The 17,209-nt window shown below is 40.5% G+C and overlaps 2 protein-coding genes across 4 annotated transcripts in view; one reads left to right on the top strand and one right to left on the bottom strand.

The window, feature by feature from the left end:
• LOC118216170 (activating transcription factor 7-interacting protein 1-like) overlaps positions 1 to 8,706 on the bottom strand; it is a 51,838-nt gene extending 43,132 nt beyond the window's left edge. The window contains exons 1-2 of one of the 2 annotated variants that reach the window (XM_035397227.1): positions 8,589 to 8,706; positions 6,676 to 6,719 (exon numbers count right to left, since the gene is read on the bottom strand). The gene's annotated coding sequence lies outside the window, so the exon portion shown is untranslated. Of the gene's footprint in view, positions 1 to 1,977; positions 2,352 to 6,675; positions 6,720 to 8,588 lie in introns of those variants that run through there. The other variant, XM_035397226.1, reaches the window with a different exon arrangement.
• Positions 8,707 to 10,348: 1,642 nt separating this feature from the next.
• fmc1 (formation of mitochondrial complex V assembly factor 1 homolog) lies at positions 10,349 to 14,715 on the top strand. 2 transcript variants are annotated; one of them, XM_035397232.1, is made up of 2 exons: positions 10,349 to 10,544; positions 13,619 to 14,715. In XM_035397232.1, exons 1-2 carry the CDS (start codon positions 10,404 to 10,406, stop codon positions 13,820 to 13,822), a joined length of 345 nt encoding a protein of 114 aa, XP_035253123.1. In that variant the 5' UTR covers positions 10,349 to 10,403; the 3' UTR covers positions 13,823 to 14,715. The 2 variants fall into 2 exon arrangements, with proteins under 2 accessions (XP_035253123.1, XP_035253124.1); XM_035397233.1 differs by having other exon boundaries at positions 10,362 to 10,532.
• The last annotated feature ends 2,494 nt before the right edge of the window (positions 14,716 to 17,209 follow it).

Here is a 17,209-nt window from a genome sequence, read left to right as displayed (position 1 = left end):
AAACCATTAACAATAGCAGTATCGTAATAACCGCTCCTAAATCTAATATACATACATTAAAACCCTTAACATTTGTACATGTAGTTTTATTAATCCAGAGCTACACTAAAGCTTAGGCTAAATTCTCTTGAGTTATATCCCATCCCAGCACTTTTTGGTAATTTGTATTTGTCCTGGTACTGTACCATATTCTTCTGCCTAGTTGGCTTTGCAGAGGTTAGGTCTGAATAGTGTTCACTGTGTGAACTAAACTGTGTTCTTGGCTAGAAGTAGCTGTACAAAATAAGTATTGTATCTTACTGAACCTGTGTTTAGTAGTTGTCTATGACCATGAAATGCACTTTTTGTACATTGCTTTGGATAAAAGCATCTGCCAAATAAATGTAATCTAATGTGTGATTGTTTCTTTAAGCCTTTGCCTCCCTGCTGTTGGGTACAGACGAGAGAAGACTTAAAAACAAGAGAAATGGAGAGGAACAGAAACAGGCACAGAAAGCTCCACCTCTTTCTGCTAGTCCCCCTCCCCCTCTGTTTCCTATCTCTCGCCAGCGATCCATGCGCCCCCTCCCCCCATCAGCTGACTCGCATGCGGTATGTACTGGGAGACATACAGTGCTGCTATACCACACGCCACCACTACGCAACCTCGCTCAGTGACTCTCTCTCTGACCCTGGCCTGCTATTTTATGCTATACTGCCCAGCTTCAGCGTAACACCCTGTCTTATGTTTACCATGTGCACATTTTCAGCTGACTGCTCTGCCTTTAACTGAACAGAGGAAAATCATGGTCTAGATCTCTGAGCTTAGTGGACAGTCAATGGTATTTCTGTACTATACTCTAACAGCTACTTCTCAACTGACAAAACCCCACGTCATGTGTAAAAGATTTATTAATTCACATAACTGCTGTGTTAAAGCTGTATGTCTGTAACACAGGGTTTAAACATGGTTGTTCCTATCTGGAATCAATGGTAATGTGAGATTCCCTGCTTATGGGACAGTGTGGCTTCATCCCTGTAAGTAAGTCAATTTTAAGAAATGGGTATAATGCAATTCACTGGGTATCATGGTACAGGCACTGGCACCAGGACGTCACCATTATATACGGCTCCTGTACCCTGTCAGGCCTCTAATAGAAAGATATCACTAAGATCCTGCTCAAATCCAGCCACAGAGTCAGTGATGAGGGACTGCAGTCTGGTACATTTAGCCTCAGATACACACGCTTAAGCCTCTTTTTTACTGTAGGGCCGAACGGTTACCAGGGGCGCTCCGTGCCGTTCCGAGCTGCTCGGTACTCGTGGGAACGGTTACCGTTTCTGTTTCCATCTGTCGGGCTGCTAAAACCAGGACTAGGAAGTATTTAAGAAAAACTAGTGACAGCAAGTGACGCAGTGGATCAGCGCCCAGTCACAAAACCGACGTAAATGTGAAACCAATCAGTGAATACTTACGTCATTAAGCCCGCCCACCCGAACGGTTCTGCTGCACTGAGCACGGTTGTCTAACCGTGCCGAGAAAATCGTGCTGGGTACGGTTTGTAAGCGTTCCGCGCCAAACCGTTTCCAGGTGGAAACACCATTGGAAACCGTTCGGCCCTACAGTGGAAAAGACACTATAGACTGGCAGACCAGAATAAGAGATACGAGAGAACATGGATGAGGCCAGATAGAGTGAGAGGATGTCAGACATAGAGCTGCATATGGCAGTGAGTAGATCTGACCAGAAAGATGGCGGTAAGGTAACAGGTAACAGAGAAGGTAACAGAGATGTACTGACCACAAAAGATATATTACTTTCTGAATGCAAAATTGAATGTAATAAAGACCCCAACACGAAAACGCTGTCAAAGAGCATATGAACACACAGCACACACCTTCACGACAAATATAGGTAAAAATAAAAACAGCACCAAAATGAAAACATAGTTTCAGATATGGTGACAGACATATATTTAATTACTTTAAATCACTTACCCCTTTCCTCTGATAGATGTATGTGATAACGTTTACTCCAGGGAACTGGCAGCCATTTTGAAAAGGCAGAAAGCGACACTGACAACTGACTTAAAAACTGACAACTGACTTAAAAACAAATGGTCACCAAAACAAATTAAAAACAAAATCAAAGGGAAAACTATATTAAAAAAAAAAACAACTAAATTATCTTTCACAGTCGTAGTATTGTACCAGGACTTCTAAAGCGATTGTGAAAATGTTTTTTGCATATTCACTTAATTACATATAAAAAGCAATGCGCACAGCCTATATAGCACAGCCTGTGCTCTTTTTCTCCAGATTTAACTGAGTGTAAACACCTGAGTACCTCTGCCTTTGTGAGAGTGAGAGAGGAAAGAGTGAAGACCTTTAATAAAGACGGAAACAGAGTGGGAGGGAAAAACCTGACGTCAATACACTTTTAAGGCTCCTCCTAGTTCTGCTATTCCTCCCCCTCTCTCCCTCCCCCCTCTTGCTCGCTCACATGCGCTGCTGCTCCCCCCCCCCCCCCCCCCCCCCAGCTGCCCGGCAGGCGGTAAGTAAAAGGAGACAACCAGGGTTGCTATACCACACGCCACCACTACGCAACCTCGTCTAGTTACAGCACCTGCTATAATGCTCGTCAGAGCACAGCTACATCCTTGCCTTATAAGTGTGAATTTTAATGTCTGCATATTTTCTGCTGCGCATGTGTCTCCAGTTAAGACAGGAAAGAGTCTCTGTCTGTATCACAGAGAAAAGAGGCCTACACGAATACCGCGACCACGCCTGTCTGTATCACAGACAGCCGCCATTAATACCGCGATCACGCCTGTCTGTATCACAGACAGGCGCCATGAATACCGCAATCACGCCTGTCTGTATCACAGAGAGGCCATTCACACCTGTCTGTATTACAGAGAGAGCCTACATGAATACTGCATTCACACAACCATTTCCTGTTCAGAAGCACTGGTTTGGAGCAGCTTTAAGGTTTTTTTTTTTTTTTTTTTTTTTTTTTAAATCTGTGAAAATTATCTTAATTCCTAATTCCTGAATGTCATTAAATGCAGAAGACACGTTAGATTAAAGGCATTTGCTCATAATTACTCATTTTGTGAGTAATGGTTAATTTGTGCTTCTGCTCACCACCATAAATGTGAGATTCAGTGTCCCTTGCTGAAAAAATATGAAATTTTGTAGCACATTCCTTTTTGAGCAGTCTTCATATTCTTAGTAATGCTAAGAGGTTTATAACCTAGGTATTCAAACTTGGTCCTTGGGACCCTCTGTTTATGTTGGTTTTCGTTCCAACTACAAATCAACCACAATTGCAATTCCAGAATTTTAAAAAGCTGTTAATTTTTCTTAATTAGGTGCTCTTCATGTTTAGAGGGATTATTTACCTTACTCTTAAGCCACATTATGTCAGAAATAGCTGTGCCAGAAAATTATGTCAGAAATGTCATGAAGAATAGAAAATCCCATGTTCCCATTCTGCTTATTGTGCTATATTGCAAACAACTGAATAAAAAGAGGCTACAAAATTATTTAACGGATCAAGTTAAAAACTGACTGACGTAATTGCTGAATGTGCGGTCACATGGCCACTAAACTCAACCATTTGGTAGATAATGAATAATTCAAAGACAGAGTAAAGGATAACCAGCCAAACCTGCACCATGTTAATAAGTTTAAGGGGAAAATAAATAAATAAATATGATATGACACACATTCAGCTTATATAGCCTCTTTTTTATCAAGCAGATGACTCCTGATTCTCAGGTGTTTGGAAACATCCAATAATCATCCAATGTAGCAGGGTGGCTGGCAGTCGACCAGATTCTATTGTCTCAAGAAAAAACTAAAAAAATCAAGAATCATGAACCCTGAGCAGGCACCTGAGAGCCAGTCAGGTGGACAGTAACAGATGAAACTCTGAGAAGTAGCTGAAGCACCTGGATCAGTAAGAAAGAGGTTCTGGGAAGTGTTGTAAGCCCAGCTCTCGGCTGTAGATAAAGTACAGGCCTAATAATTCCAGCATTAATATTAGTGTTAATATCATTCTTCTCATGTAGATTTGATGGCAGGCCCATGGGACTGAATGATCAGGTGTAATGTGCTGCACACTGAACGCTGTGATGAACGACCAGTCCATGAGTCTTCAGTAGACATCTTCATGTACTTCACCCTAATGAATAATATCCACAAGTCAGGCTGTTTTTGGGCAAAAGTCCAATCAGGCAGCTTTACCTTATGTGCCACTTGACGGGAAAGTGCAGATTACAACGTGCCAACAGCGACCTGATAGCCATCAATTCGCAGGTCTGGAAAGTTAGCGCTATGTCATTAGCATTTTAACAGGACTGAAGACGGCCCACATCACTTAAAACCGAATTCAACTGGGTGACTTGTGACTTTGCTAACTCATTCTGAGTTTGTGTGAGACTAAAGCAGGCAGTATACTTGATAATAAGGCAAACTCGGCCAAAACGGAACCACATCTGAACACGGAGCTGTATATAAACAAGTGTATACTCACTGCAGCTTCAAACCGTTCGTTTAGTGATACTCCATGCCAGTGGGGGGTGCACATTCAGATTCTGTGGTTCTGATAACCACAGAAAACACAGAAATACGTTTGCCACACCAAACACAGAAAACATCAATTTGTGTGGTAAAGGAGCATAATTTATTACAGATATAGCTATATCGTTATTACTACTCAGCTAAAGAATTCAAAGATCCTGATGTATGTATCAGCTAACGCAGCCACCCATGTGATATTTTAGACCAATTGTAAGCAATCTCCTCATTTACGCTGGTGTGCCGAAGTCAGTACAGAGTTTTGTTTTCTCCCAAAACGCATCATTTTACATCATAGTTCATATGAACTAGCCGAAGCTCATTTCCACAGCAAGTATTCTCCCAACTTAAGGAATGGAACATCCCCAGTAGAGAAATGGCTTCTGGTTCTTCCTGTTAAGGCACTGTCCTAGTGCATGGAGGGGCCCTATAGTTTGATCTAGTGGATAGATAGCCATATAGGCACTGATCTAGTGGATAGATGTGCCCTATGGTGTGTTATCTGCTAAGGCTCTGCTCTAGTACATTGAGGAGTCCAATGGCCTGGTATCGAATCAAGACCATGGCATGCCAGTGCCAACTATGGCCGGCAGCCCCACAAGGTAACACACAATTGGCTCGAGCACAATTGGGAGCATTTGTTTGTCTGTCTTGATAAAGTAATGAGGATATATACAACTGGACAATCCACTTTGGGAAGAAAATGGAGAAACAGCATTTAAAAAAAGAAACTGCTTCTGAGGAACTCTTCCTTGGTTTTCTTAAGGTAAGGTTAAATAAGAGCACAGGCAGTAAGGATGGACATTCAGAAGAACAATACAGACATCCCTTTTGATCATTTGATCCTGCCCATTTAACTCCTTGACACTGGAAACAGATGAGGACAGCGACCAGTCCAGGTGTTCTACTTGAGTTTGGACTGTACCGTTATCACAGCAGAACAGGACAAGGTAAATTTCAGTCCAGGCAACTCATATTTAGATTAAATATATTAATGAATATGCTAAGTAATTATTATAATTTTGCGCTGAATGGATCTGCTTTGAGTACATCCGTGAATGCACCATCATGTATTAACCTATCCAACAGGGATCACAATACATAACTGAATCCCCTACAGGGATCCCCTACTAAACTGAAAAAATACCAAACCCCCCCCAGTACCTATAGTACAAGCAGATCCAAACAACAGGTGGAAGCTGGGGTGGTAGTGGGTGAGCACAATTCTGTGATCTGCAGCAAGTGTAACATGCAAAAAACAGAACAGGCAATGAACAGCACCTAAGAGGTCTGACTGTCAGTTTAAAAAAGGCACTCTATTAGTGATAAGAGCATGTGATAGGTTGACTATGAGAACATATAACAATGTGTGTATGTGACTGTTTGAGTATGAGACCATTCAGTGATGTGCGTATGTGATTGGTTGAGTATGAGAACATGTGGTTGCTGAGGCTGACCAATGGTCGGCTGCAGCAATAGTTTCCTGACTGAACTTGCTCTGCGCATTTCATGCACGTCACTGATATGTGAGGGACATCTACCGACCAGCCAGCAGATGGATATGTATGATTATGCCATAATGATTAGGAATTGCCACGGATACAGGAAGATATGGAGCAGGACTATGGAATTCCCCTTGTCTGAATCTGGTTCCGCGGTACAGAGATCAACACCGGGCCAGGAGCCAATCAAAACAGTATTATTCCATGAGAAGTGTTAAGAAAGTAACCACCTGTCAGGTTAACTGTACTCATGTTCCCTCTTCATAAACCATAAAATCCCATACTGTAAGAGGAGTTTTTTTCATCACAGGAAGATTTTGGGCGGATGGTACCTCTGAATGGGCCTATATCCTTGTTATGTGACATGTACATCTACTACCAAAAGAGAAAGGGATTGTTCAGCATTGGTTAGCATAAGGTTTATGGCTGAAATGCGATACAGTTGGCACAGATAATAGTGACGGCAGGATTTCTGCAGATCCTATATTTAAGCAATAGAAACAAATAAAGTCACATATATATATATTTGAGTGCATATATAAAAGTGTGGGAGGAGACATACATCAGTGAACTACAAAATGAAAACAGTGTTCAAGTGAGAATATCTTACCTTCCTCACTGTCAGCAATGAGCGATGGTCAGTAATGATTTCTTCTGAAACAAATGGATACGTATCTTTATTACGTATCCAGTCTGCCTATCACCATCCTTAGCATGCATTAGTTTGCACAAGAATTTTGGAATTCATTCAACAGGAGAGGACTCCACACAACATAGCAGGTGGGCATGGGAATTCAACTCTGGACAGAAATTCTTCTAGTCTAGTTGTTGCATTCTGTTCTCTTTCCTGTCCTTTAAAAAAGGGAAATGACTTCTTGTCAACAGAAATTACTTATAAAAAGCCATTTGGAACCAGAACACTGTAAAACCCCAAAACATAATAACTAGATTTATGACAGGACTGTGTGTAATGTTTACACACAACCTTATCTTCAGAAAAATGAAAAATCTTTGACTCAACAAGTATTTGGACAATTTATGTGTAAATAACTCCAAACCATTGGACTACCCTACTTAATGACATTATAGGATACACTGTAAAAAAAAATGAAAATTTTGGTTCTCCCAGCTAGTTACTAGCTCCAATAGCACTTTTAAGGATTACGAATTCTAAGCTCCAGTGACAAGCCTTTATGTTGGCACCGTAAATAAGTTATAGTAAATCATATTGTGCTATTCAGCAAACAAAATATTTGTAGTTTTGTGAACTACATTTTATTACTCCATTCAAATACAAAACTAAGTATTTTACACTGTGTAGTGTAATTCACAACTAGCTGCCTAGCTAATTTTAGCTATCTAGTGTAATTCACAACGGTTAGCTAGCTAGATAAGTCTTCTTAGCTACCTTTATCACTAAGGATATCTACAAGGCTACTAAGTTAACTAACGTACCAGTAACTTGTACATGCGCACGCTAAACTATGTGCCGAAGTACACAATTGTGATAGCGTTGTATTCAATAAGGAGTCGAACATTGCAAATGCACCAGAACTGTGCTTTTTTCAAGCTTTTTAAAATACTAATTCAATGATGCTGCGAAACTAACAAAAAAGTCCTATTTCAAGCTTATATCCTATAGAGGTGAACTGAACAGCGCTGTTGCTTGACAGCAAGAAGGTACTGGGATAAAATCTTGACTAGTGCCAACATAAAAGGCTTGTCACCAGATCTTATAATTTGTAATCCACAGAACCTTGAACCCTGAAAGGTGAGCAAAAGTTAAAAGTGCTATTGGAAAGTTACTTGAAAATATTTAGCTGGGAGAACCAAAAATGTTTTTACATCATCTAACTGAAGACCCACAATGAATACAGTGCTTATTTAACGTTTCAAATGAATTCTAATGAAATGTTCTCCAAGGTTTATGAAATTAGATCTGGGCAGATCTAAGAACACAGCGACACAAAGAAATTAGCTGGTTATGGGTCTTTCAAAAAAAAAAAAAAAAAAAAAAAACGTACATTTTTGGTGTTATTGTTATTTTTCCCTGACATATTCCATATAAAATGTATAAACACCTAATTTCACAAAAAATGTTGTTTTATATTTTAAAAGACCATTTATATTTAGGAAAAGATCCACCCTCAAAATATTTTATGAGGTTAAAAGATTTGAATATTTCTGCTTATAAGACCATATATATATATATATATATATATATATATATATATATAACATATCTTAAGTTTTAACTGTTGGTTTTCTTTTTTGACGTAAATCAGCTAACTTAGGGTGTGACAGACAATCCCTCAGATAAACATAGGCCTACATATACTCTTAAGTCTGACTTAATAGAGTTACATATGTAGGTATGCCTCAAAATGTTCTTCAATTAAATGTAACAACCTAAGCACAAATGAGTTTCACTCATTCCTAGCCAGCTAGCTAGCTTGTTAGCAACTGCATTAATGGTTTACTTAAACCTGTTATTCTTTATATCATAGTTACAGAATTACTTACAATTTGGTTCTTGGTGCCTTTTTTCTTTTTTGGTTCTTGTTGTTTCTAGTTAGCTTCGACTTTTTAACAGTTATTTACTTAAAACAGTTAACATAGGCTACTACTCCATGAGCAACCTTCTGTTTCTAGGCATAGCCCAATTATATTCACGTGTGACTGCGCAAAGTCTTCGCGCCCCTTTCCCGCCAGAAATACGAGTCACAATTGAGCTTGCGCAAAAGTTAATTGCGTTCCCGCTTACCCGTCCATCAAGTCTTACAGCCATACTGACTAAACTAATAGGACAACACAAGATTTAAAAAAGTAAAGGTAAGTAGGCTGTGATCTCTCGGGGAAGCCACAGACTTCATAATGACAGATGTTTTATATTGCCTGATTTCATTTAAAACTTGTGCTTGGCTCTCATTTCAGTCATAGCACAGACTACGACCTGCTATATTATTGTACGTTTTTTTATTAGCCTACTTGTTAATTGTTCTTATGGCTATGATAATTATTGTTGGGCCGAGAAATAGCTATACCACATATATAGCCTATGAAAAGTATAAACTAATTTTAAACAACCAGAGAGTAAAATGAAAAACAATTCATGGGTGATCAGCAAGTACGGTTTGGCAGACAAAGTACGTGCATTAAAGTCAACACATGTAGCCTACCACACAATGGGTAATTTTTTAATATGACCATATCTGCTTCTGGTATGATACTTCAACTTCAAGAAAGAAAAGTGGCAGAAGTTATATTCACACATGGCTAAATTGCAGCTGAGTAGCCTATTCGAAATCCAGTCCAGGTTTTCCTTCCATCGCTGCCAACATCGGAGGATCCTGTTCAAACTGGTTCTAACCAGACTGAGCAGATAAAATGCGGACCGTGTGGAAAACATTATTTAGGACTGAAGTTATTTATTGAATACATTCGTTAACGTTTATCACGTTTCTTGGCATAAATTATGTTTCATATCAAGATAAAAAGTAAATAAAAAAACACCCATTTAAAATTACAATAAACACTTTTAATACTTAAAACATTTACTAAACACACTGTAATGTATTGATAGTAAAGAGCCTTTTTAATTGTTTTGTGACATTAACCTTCGGGTGACGGTTGACGAGCAACGATGGTCTTGAAAAGAGTGAGGCGAACAAACAACGGTGTAGCCTACGTTTCACAGATATCGACTGACACCTGGACAGCGTTCCTCTCCCACTAGCACCATCGTGTGGTCACAGCCGTGAACAGACATAATGAATTGCTGTAATATTATGTCGCCCTCTGTCGAGTGAACTTGCAGTTAGCGTTGCCTACTTTAGGAGTATAGGAACCGTTTGAAGAAATACCACGGTTGTGTGTTCCGATGTGATATAGCCTGCATCTGTGACCCTTTAACAAAAAAACATCCACAAAACGTAAACGTGTGAACTATAAATTCTACCCATTCGAAGGTTTATAGCCTATTCATATTGATGTCCAACTGTTTTTTTTTCTTTTACATGTTAACACTGTAATCAAAAGCCAACAGATGGATCACAAACAAATAGAAAATGCTAACCTTAAGCTTATTATTAGTCTGTCATCATGGTATCTTATATGGTATATTTTATGCTGTGTCTACGCACACGTCTACACACACGCTGCATATATAACCATATGTTGCCTAGGTGTTGTTAAATACGGCGTCCAGATCGACAACCATTTGGACCTCCGTTTTAAAATGACGACAGATCTAGTAATTCTATATCTATGAGCGGCCTGTCGACAATCTCGTGTTTTGACTTGTTTGCCTCACGGTCGAGGACGAACTGGAGGTTAAAGATGGCGGCGTTGACATCGCCGCTACGTGTGTGCCGCGGTATACTGAAGGAGATTCGGGCACTAAAGGGACCCGAATACAAACAAACATTGGCATATAATTATGTTTTGGATCAATTCCGTAAAAATCAGGTAAGAAAAAAGGTAAGAGACATCGTTGAATGTGCTTAGTCTAGGTAACAAGCTAAACACGCAAGCGCTCTCTGACCAGCGTTAGTCTAGCTTGCTTGTTTAAACTAGCTTATAGTCGACTATATAGTTTTTTATAACTGACGAGTTGGTTAACTCAGGCAAATACGATTTTCAGGACAGAGAATGCACAGTTTAAGTTGTGAATAAACGTGATACAACTCCCCTGATTTGCTAGAAATGCGAGTAGATCGTACTTTCGTCTTTAATGCCTTGTCTTCGTTCTCTCACGAAACGTTCTCTAGGTTGCAACAACTGTCAAAAGCTACCGAGATCACTGCTTGGCTGATTTCAAATAACAAGTTGTCGTCATGTGCTGACGAAAGAAGACATAATCATGACGTTACGCCGTGAAACAGTTGCGAAAACGTATTGGCGCACATTAAATGTGATTACTGTGTCATGATCAGGGTCTATCTTGCAACGTCTTTTTCCAAAGTTGACCGTTTTTAATGCCGTCTGGTTTCAGTTTGCAAACACGAAATTGTTAGTAATTCTATTGAAAAGGGTAGCTGAACAAAGCAGTCCTGCTTAATAGTCAGTGTTTTCACAATCGACTTGAAACAAAAACAGTCTTCATAAGCAGTTGCTGTCAGGGTTGTGTTTTCACATATTGGTACCACAATCAAAAGTAGTCAGCAGTAAAATTCCAATAAAATGAATGGATTTTTGCAGCCCTGGCAATATGACAGTTGAAGAAAATTCAAATCTTGGCATTTCCAAGTGTAAAGTAATAGGCTAGCAACACAAAAAATGTCGCTGGGGATATATCAAAAACGAATAAGTAAAAAGATTGTTTTGTTTCATGTGAAGAAAAGTGAATCTGCACAGAATTAAGGAAACTGTGGATTCCATGTACACAAAGCACAGCATGCTACACTCAGAAAGGGATTTTCTGAAATTTGCTGCTGAAAAAGTGCGTTCTAGTGGCTCTTCAGGTACAGATGGCTGACAAATTAAGGGAAAAATCAACATGAAGTGTCCTAGTAAAGTGTTGGGCCACTATGAGCCTCCAGAACAGCTTCAGTGTGCCTTGGCATAGATGTCTCTGGAACACTACTGGACAGATGGAACACCATTCTTCTGAAAGATATTCCCTCATGTGTTGTTTTGATGGTGGTGGTGGAGAGGACTGTCTAACACATCGGTCCAAAATCTCTCATAGGTCTTCAGTTGGGTTAAGATCTGGTGACTGCAAAGGCCATAGCACGATTCACGTAATTTTCATTCTCATTAAACCATTCAGTGACCCCTCGTGCCCTGTGGATGGGGGCATTGTCATCCTGGAAGAGACCACTCCCATCGGGATAGAAGTGTTTCATTGTGATCGCTCGGAATAACTTTGTATTTTTTTTAGTGACCATTCCCTCTAAGGGGACAAGTGGACCCAAACCATGCCAGGAAAATGCCCCCCGCAGCATAACAGGGCTTGGTGTATGCCACACATGCACTCGTCCACTTGCCGAGAATATGTTGAAGGATGACTCATCTGATCATATCACTTTTAGCTCTGTAGACCAGTGCCTATGGTTTTTGCACTACTGAACTCTCAAATGTGCATTCACCTTTGTAATGAGGGGTTTATGCATTGCAACCAAACTATAATATCCCTCTCTTTATTTGTCAACAGACTGTTCTTGCTGACAGTCTGATCACGTCCTGCACTGACATTCTCAGTCACCTGAGGAAGAGTTGCTCTTCTGTGTTTCTTTACAAATCACACTAATGCACAAGCATCACAGTCATTGAATGTAGGCTTTAAATCACAATTTCCAACCCTATTAACTGATGTCTTTTCTATAGATCTAAATGCAGATGTCACTTTAGTCACTTTTCCTATTGAAACACTAGCCAGTTGAGTAGTCTTTGTGACTGAAGCTCCTGCCACCCATGCCCCAATAATGAAGTGTCTTTCAAAGTCACTTAGATCTTTTCCTCTTGACACCTTGATCCAAAATCGAGGTCAACTGGGCCTAATCAGCATTTATATACATGCCACAGAGCATGATATGATGTTTAATTGCTTAATTGTTTAATGCAGTACACCTGTATGGATGCATGTGCATTATGTTTCTGCACTCATTTATTCAGGTTTTTCCTTTAATTTGTCATCCGTCTGTACCTACAGGCAGGCACAAAGAGAATGCCCAAACAGTGCTGTCCACTCTCCAGCAGAGTCCTGTGTGGACATTAGGATTCTGCCTCATAGACAGACGTATCAGAGGTGTTCACACTGCTACACTGATGGGTCCAAGCAGGAGAAAAGGGAATAGCACGTTGTTGCAATCACTTTCATATGATTTCCTGTGAGAGTGCAGCGCAAGTGTTCGAGAACACAGCCTCTCCTTTCACTTCACTCAGAAAAATGGGTTTGATATAAGTGGCAGTTTGTTGCATCTTTCCTTCCACTACTGCCGCGTGACGTGGAAGTGAAGTGGAGGGACACATGCGGAAACGAGCGCATTCTCTCACGAGGTTTCTCATCATATTGCAGCAGAGCATCGCTGGGATGCATCCACGTGGACGCATTCTTTGCGTCGTAGTCTTATTCGTCTGTCGCAAATTCAGCAGGAAGGGTCATCGGTGTGTGAATCAGTGCACTCGCGCAGTACTGTAGCCTCCTCAGGGCACATCGGTCTCTGAATCGGTGCACTCAGTACTGCAGGAATATCCAAAATAGTATCAGGCTTCATCTTTTTCCATGATCTCAATAGTACCTCCTAAGTTCACAGCTATTATCTTCTATATGACCCAGTGTCATAAATATATGCTTGGTTCAAAACATTCAAAACGGCAAACTGAAAAAACTAGAATAGGTTCTGGCCCATGTGTGATTGGCTCTGAAGTCATCCACTCTCCTGCTGTGACCTTTGACCTCAGACACTGCAGTCCAGAACCGCATTCTCACACATTGTGGTTGTGGGCGTGGCTATCGTGTTTGTTTCCTTGATCTCTCTTTTTGTGGTTATGTAAGCTGTGCTGGGTGCTGGTGTTTAAACCCTCCCACCTGTCATCTCTCTCTTATCAAGGTGAGCAGCGAGAGGTATTGCCGCGCCCAGGAAGAGGCCCTCCACGCCTCCCAGTCCTACTTGTGCCTGCTGGCCTCCACCCGGCTCAACCTCGCCCTCCACAAACTGTACCACGGCAAAGGGGAGCGTGGGCTGGAGGAGGCGGCAGGAATGGTGGGGCTCAGGCTGCCCAAGCAGCCGGGAGGGAAGGGATGGGAGAAATGACCCGTAGAAAGACACGCCGACCCAACAGAACCCCAGCAGAACCACCACAGACGTTCCACTTACCCGAGAGAGGATCGCAAAACGACCGGACTGACAACCTAGATAGCACAAATAGATGTGTTTGGGGGGGGGGGGGGGGGGGTGGAGAACGCCAGGAGGATGTTTTTTTGTTTTTTAAGATGAGAAAAACTGAAGAACAAACATGGCCCTGAGAGAAAGGGAGAGGGCATAGACTGATACAGAGGAAAAGATAAACAGACAGGCAGACGGATAGACTGAGTGGAACATCCTACAGCAAAGGAAGATGTTCCCTTTAATCAATCAGTGAGTCAGTCTCTAAATACGACCAGCCCACCCTCTCCTTTAGTTTCGCTGTTTCTACATCTGTACAACTGGAAAAGTTATACTGTGAAAATAAAGAGATGTTTGTAAATATGCATATAAATCTGTGACTTTAAATTGAGCTATTTTTCTGTTAGTTCCACTTTGGTTCTCGGTCAGTGGCCTGTTCTATCAGATTTCCTGTCTTTTGACCATGCACATACTGCTTAGTTTGCATGTGCATCGTTCAATATTTGACCTTGAATGGGGTGAGCCACGATTTTTCCTGGCGCCTTTGGGGAAAAATGAAGATGGAATATTTGTGTGCTGCCATCATCATCGTTGAACGGTAGCTGGGACAAGGGATGTGTGATTCTGACACATTTGTTCACTATTACCATTCTTGTGTGAGGCAGGTACACCACTAAGTGAAGACCACATTAATGAGATCCTATTAGGAGCCTAAATACGGGTAAACCCACTACAATACCATTTTTATTTGGTATTTATGGAACAGAAGCGGCCTGTTTAGACAGTCTACCTGCAATGAATAAAGACTTTGTTTGCTACAATTCCCCTTCCTTTTGCCTGCAAAATGATTTGTCAGAATACCCAGACAGTGGAAAGATTTAGCCACATACGCTTTCTGAGCTCATAAGAGGGCCACTGAGATTGCAGTGTGTGCTGCTGGAAGGGCAGTGCTGCCCGCGACGCAGGTTCTGAGCTGTAGACCTGCCTCAGGAGACCAATCAGTGCAACCGTGACCTTTCTGTTCGCTTGAACATATCTGCCTGTTCTCCTCTGACCTTTCTCATTAGCAAGGTATTTTTGCCCTCAGAACTGCTACTCACTGGATGTTTTTTGTTAATCACTACATTCTATAAATTCTAGAGACGTTAAATTCTAGAGCCGTTTTGGAGAAGCTGGAACCAACACCATTCGTAGCTCATAACCTCTGACCTATTTAGAGTCCAGAAGGATATGTTGTCACACAACCCAGGTCATAAAGCCTATGACATCATGATTACATTATTACAGCCTTCAGTAAATGCCTCATCAGAAATATGGCCGAGCAGAGAATCCAAATTAGGTAAAATAGAATATAGGTCCTCTTGATACAACATACAGAACATCCTGCAGTATCTAATGTAAACAGCAATACCTTGTAGTATCAAATTTAAAAAGCAATACCCTGCCATCCTATAGTATCTAATGTAAACAGAAACACCCTGCCATCCCATAGTATCAAATTTAAAAAGCAATACCCTGCCATCCTATAGTATGTAAACAGCAATACTCTGTAGTATCTCATGTAAACAGCAATACCCTGCCATCCTATAGTATCTAATGTAAACAGAAACACCCGCCATCCCATAGTATCTAATGTAAACAGCAATAGCCCGCCGATCCTATAGTATCTAATGTAAACAGAAACACCCTGCCATCCCATAGTATCAAATTTAAAAAGCAATACCCTGCCATCCTATAGTATGTAAACAGCAATACTCTGTAGTATCTCATGTAAACAGCAATACCCTGCCATCCTATAGTATGTAATGTAAACAGCAATACTCTGTAGTATCTAATGTAAACAGCAATACCCTGCCATCCCACAGTATCTAATATAAACAGCAATACCCTGCCATCCTATAGTATGTAATGTAAACAGCAATACCCTGCCATCCTATAGTATGTAAACAGCAATACCCTGCCATCCTATAGTATGTAATGTAAACAGCAATACCCTGCCATCCTATAGTATGTAAACAGCAATACCCTGCCATCCTATAGTATGTAATGTAAACAGCAATACCCTGCCATCCTATAGTATGTAAACAGCAATACCCTGCCATCCTATAGTATGTAAACAGCAATACCCTGCCAGCCTGCAGTATATAATGTAAAAAGCAATACCCTGCCATCCTGTAGTATCTAACATCCCACAGTGCAGTGTACGGCATTACAGAACCTGAAAGTAATATTCCATTACAGTGCAAAACATTTCATGTTTGATCACATGGTGTGCACAGTAAAATCTAAATAGATCAGCCATTTTAAAATCCTGTGATAAGTCAAAAGTTAAAATCTATAAAGTTCCTTTATGACATGCATTTGCAAAATAAAGCAATGATATGCAATCAGAAAGTTGCTCAGTGCAATCCTTAAAATTGAACATAAAATTATAATTATTTTGTCACTCGTGACTCTGTTCCCTTGGAAACTAGGAGAAATTACCTCACTGCTGGATGTTCTATTTACGTTGATCATTATCATGGATCTAATTCATTTGAACCACTGCTGATGCAGATGATTTGTTATCATAACAATAAAGACTTCACTGAGAGAGAGGTTCATTCACTGAACAATCTAAAAAGTCAATTAATTTCATTAAAAGGTAAAAATACAATATAATCATCAACCACACAAAACACTGTCACAGTTCATCGGAACGGTATATACAGGCAACAGACAACAACCCTCTTTGTTAATCACATAACCTGCACCCCAACAGACCATGTCCTACAGACATTTCCATATTTCCATGATGTTAATCTGTTTATAGTAGATTCTTTCCAGCCCTTTGACACACAGACACAGCTCCTCTCAGTATGGTGACTATTTCATCTTAACCCCTGAGCCTGAATCCTGTCCCTCCTCAGGATGCGTATCCAGGTTGGTTTGGCTCATCAGAAATCAGGACCCATCCTAGCACAGTGAAGGAAGACATTTTGGTCTGTTTCAAGTAATAAAACCCTTACTTTACAGCGAGAGAGGACCTTCAAACCCACACAAAATGTACATCTTTAAATGACCCTGCATATAAAAACTTTACAACACTTCAAATGTTTTTTTTTGCTGTTATATAATCTTGACCTCAGACACTCTTTTTCTAACGTGGTGATTCCTGCAATTTGATTGGTTCTTGCATGTTTTGCCCAGCATGCAATGCAGTAAATGACTTCAGACATCTCACATGATTGCGATGGAAGCAAGGACTTCCTTAGATGTGCATGTTGGAGAGGGCAAAAACTAAAATTCTTAAAGTATAAATATATAATATTATGG

This window comes from Anguilla anguilla, chromosome 17 (assembly GCF_013347855.1).
Source record: "Anguilla anguilla isolate fAngAng1 chromosome 17, fAngAng1.pri, whole genome shotgun sequence".
Lineage (NCBI taxonomy): Eukaryota > Metazoa > Chordata > Actinopteri > Anguilliformes > Anguillidae > Anguilla > Anguilla anguilla.
The sequence above is the reverse complement of the archived record's forward strand: the minus strand, read 5'-3'. Positions and strand labels throughout refer to the sequence as shown.

Coding starts and splice junctions, on each gene's coding strand:
- fmc1 (XM_035397232.1), top strand. CDS start 10,404: ATGGCGGCGTTGACATCGCCGCTACGTGTGTGCCGCGGTATACTGAAG. Junction 10,545..13,618: donor AAAATCAGGTAAGAAAAAAG/GTAAGAGACATC, acceptor TCTCTTATCAAG/GTGAGCAGCGAGAGGTATTG.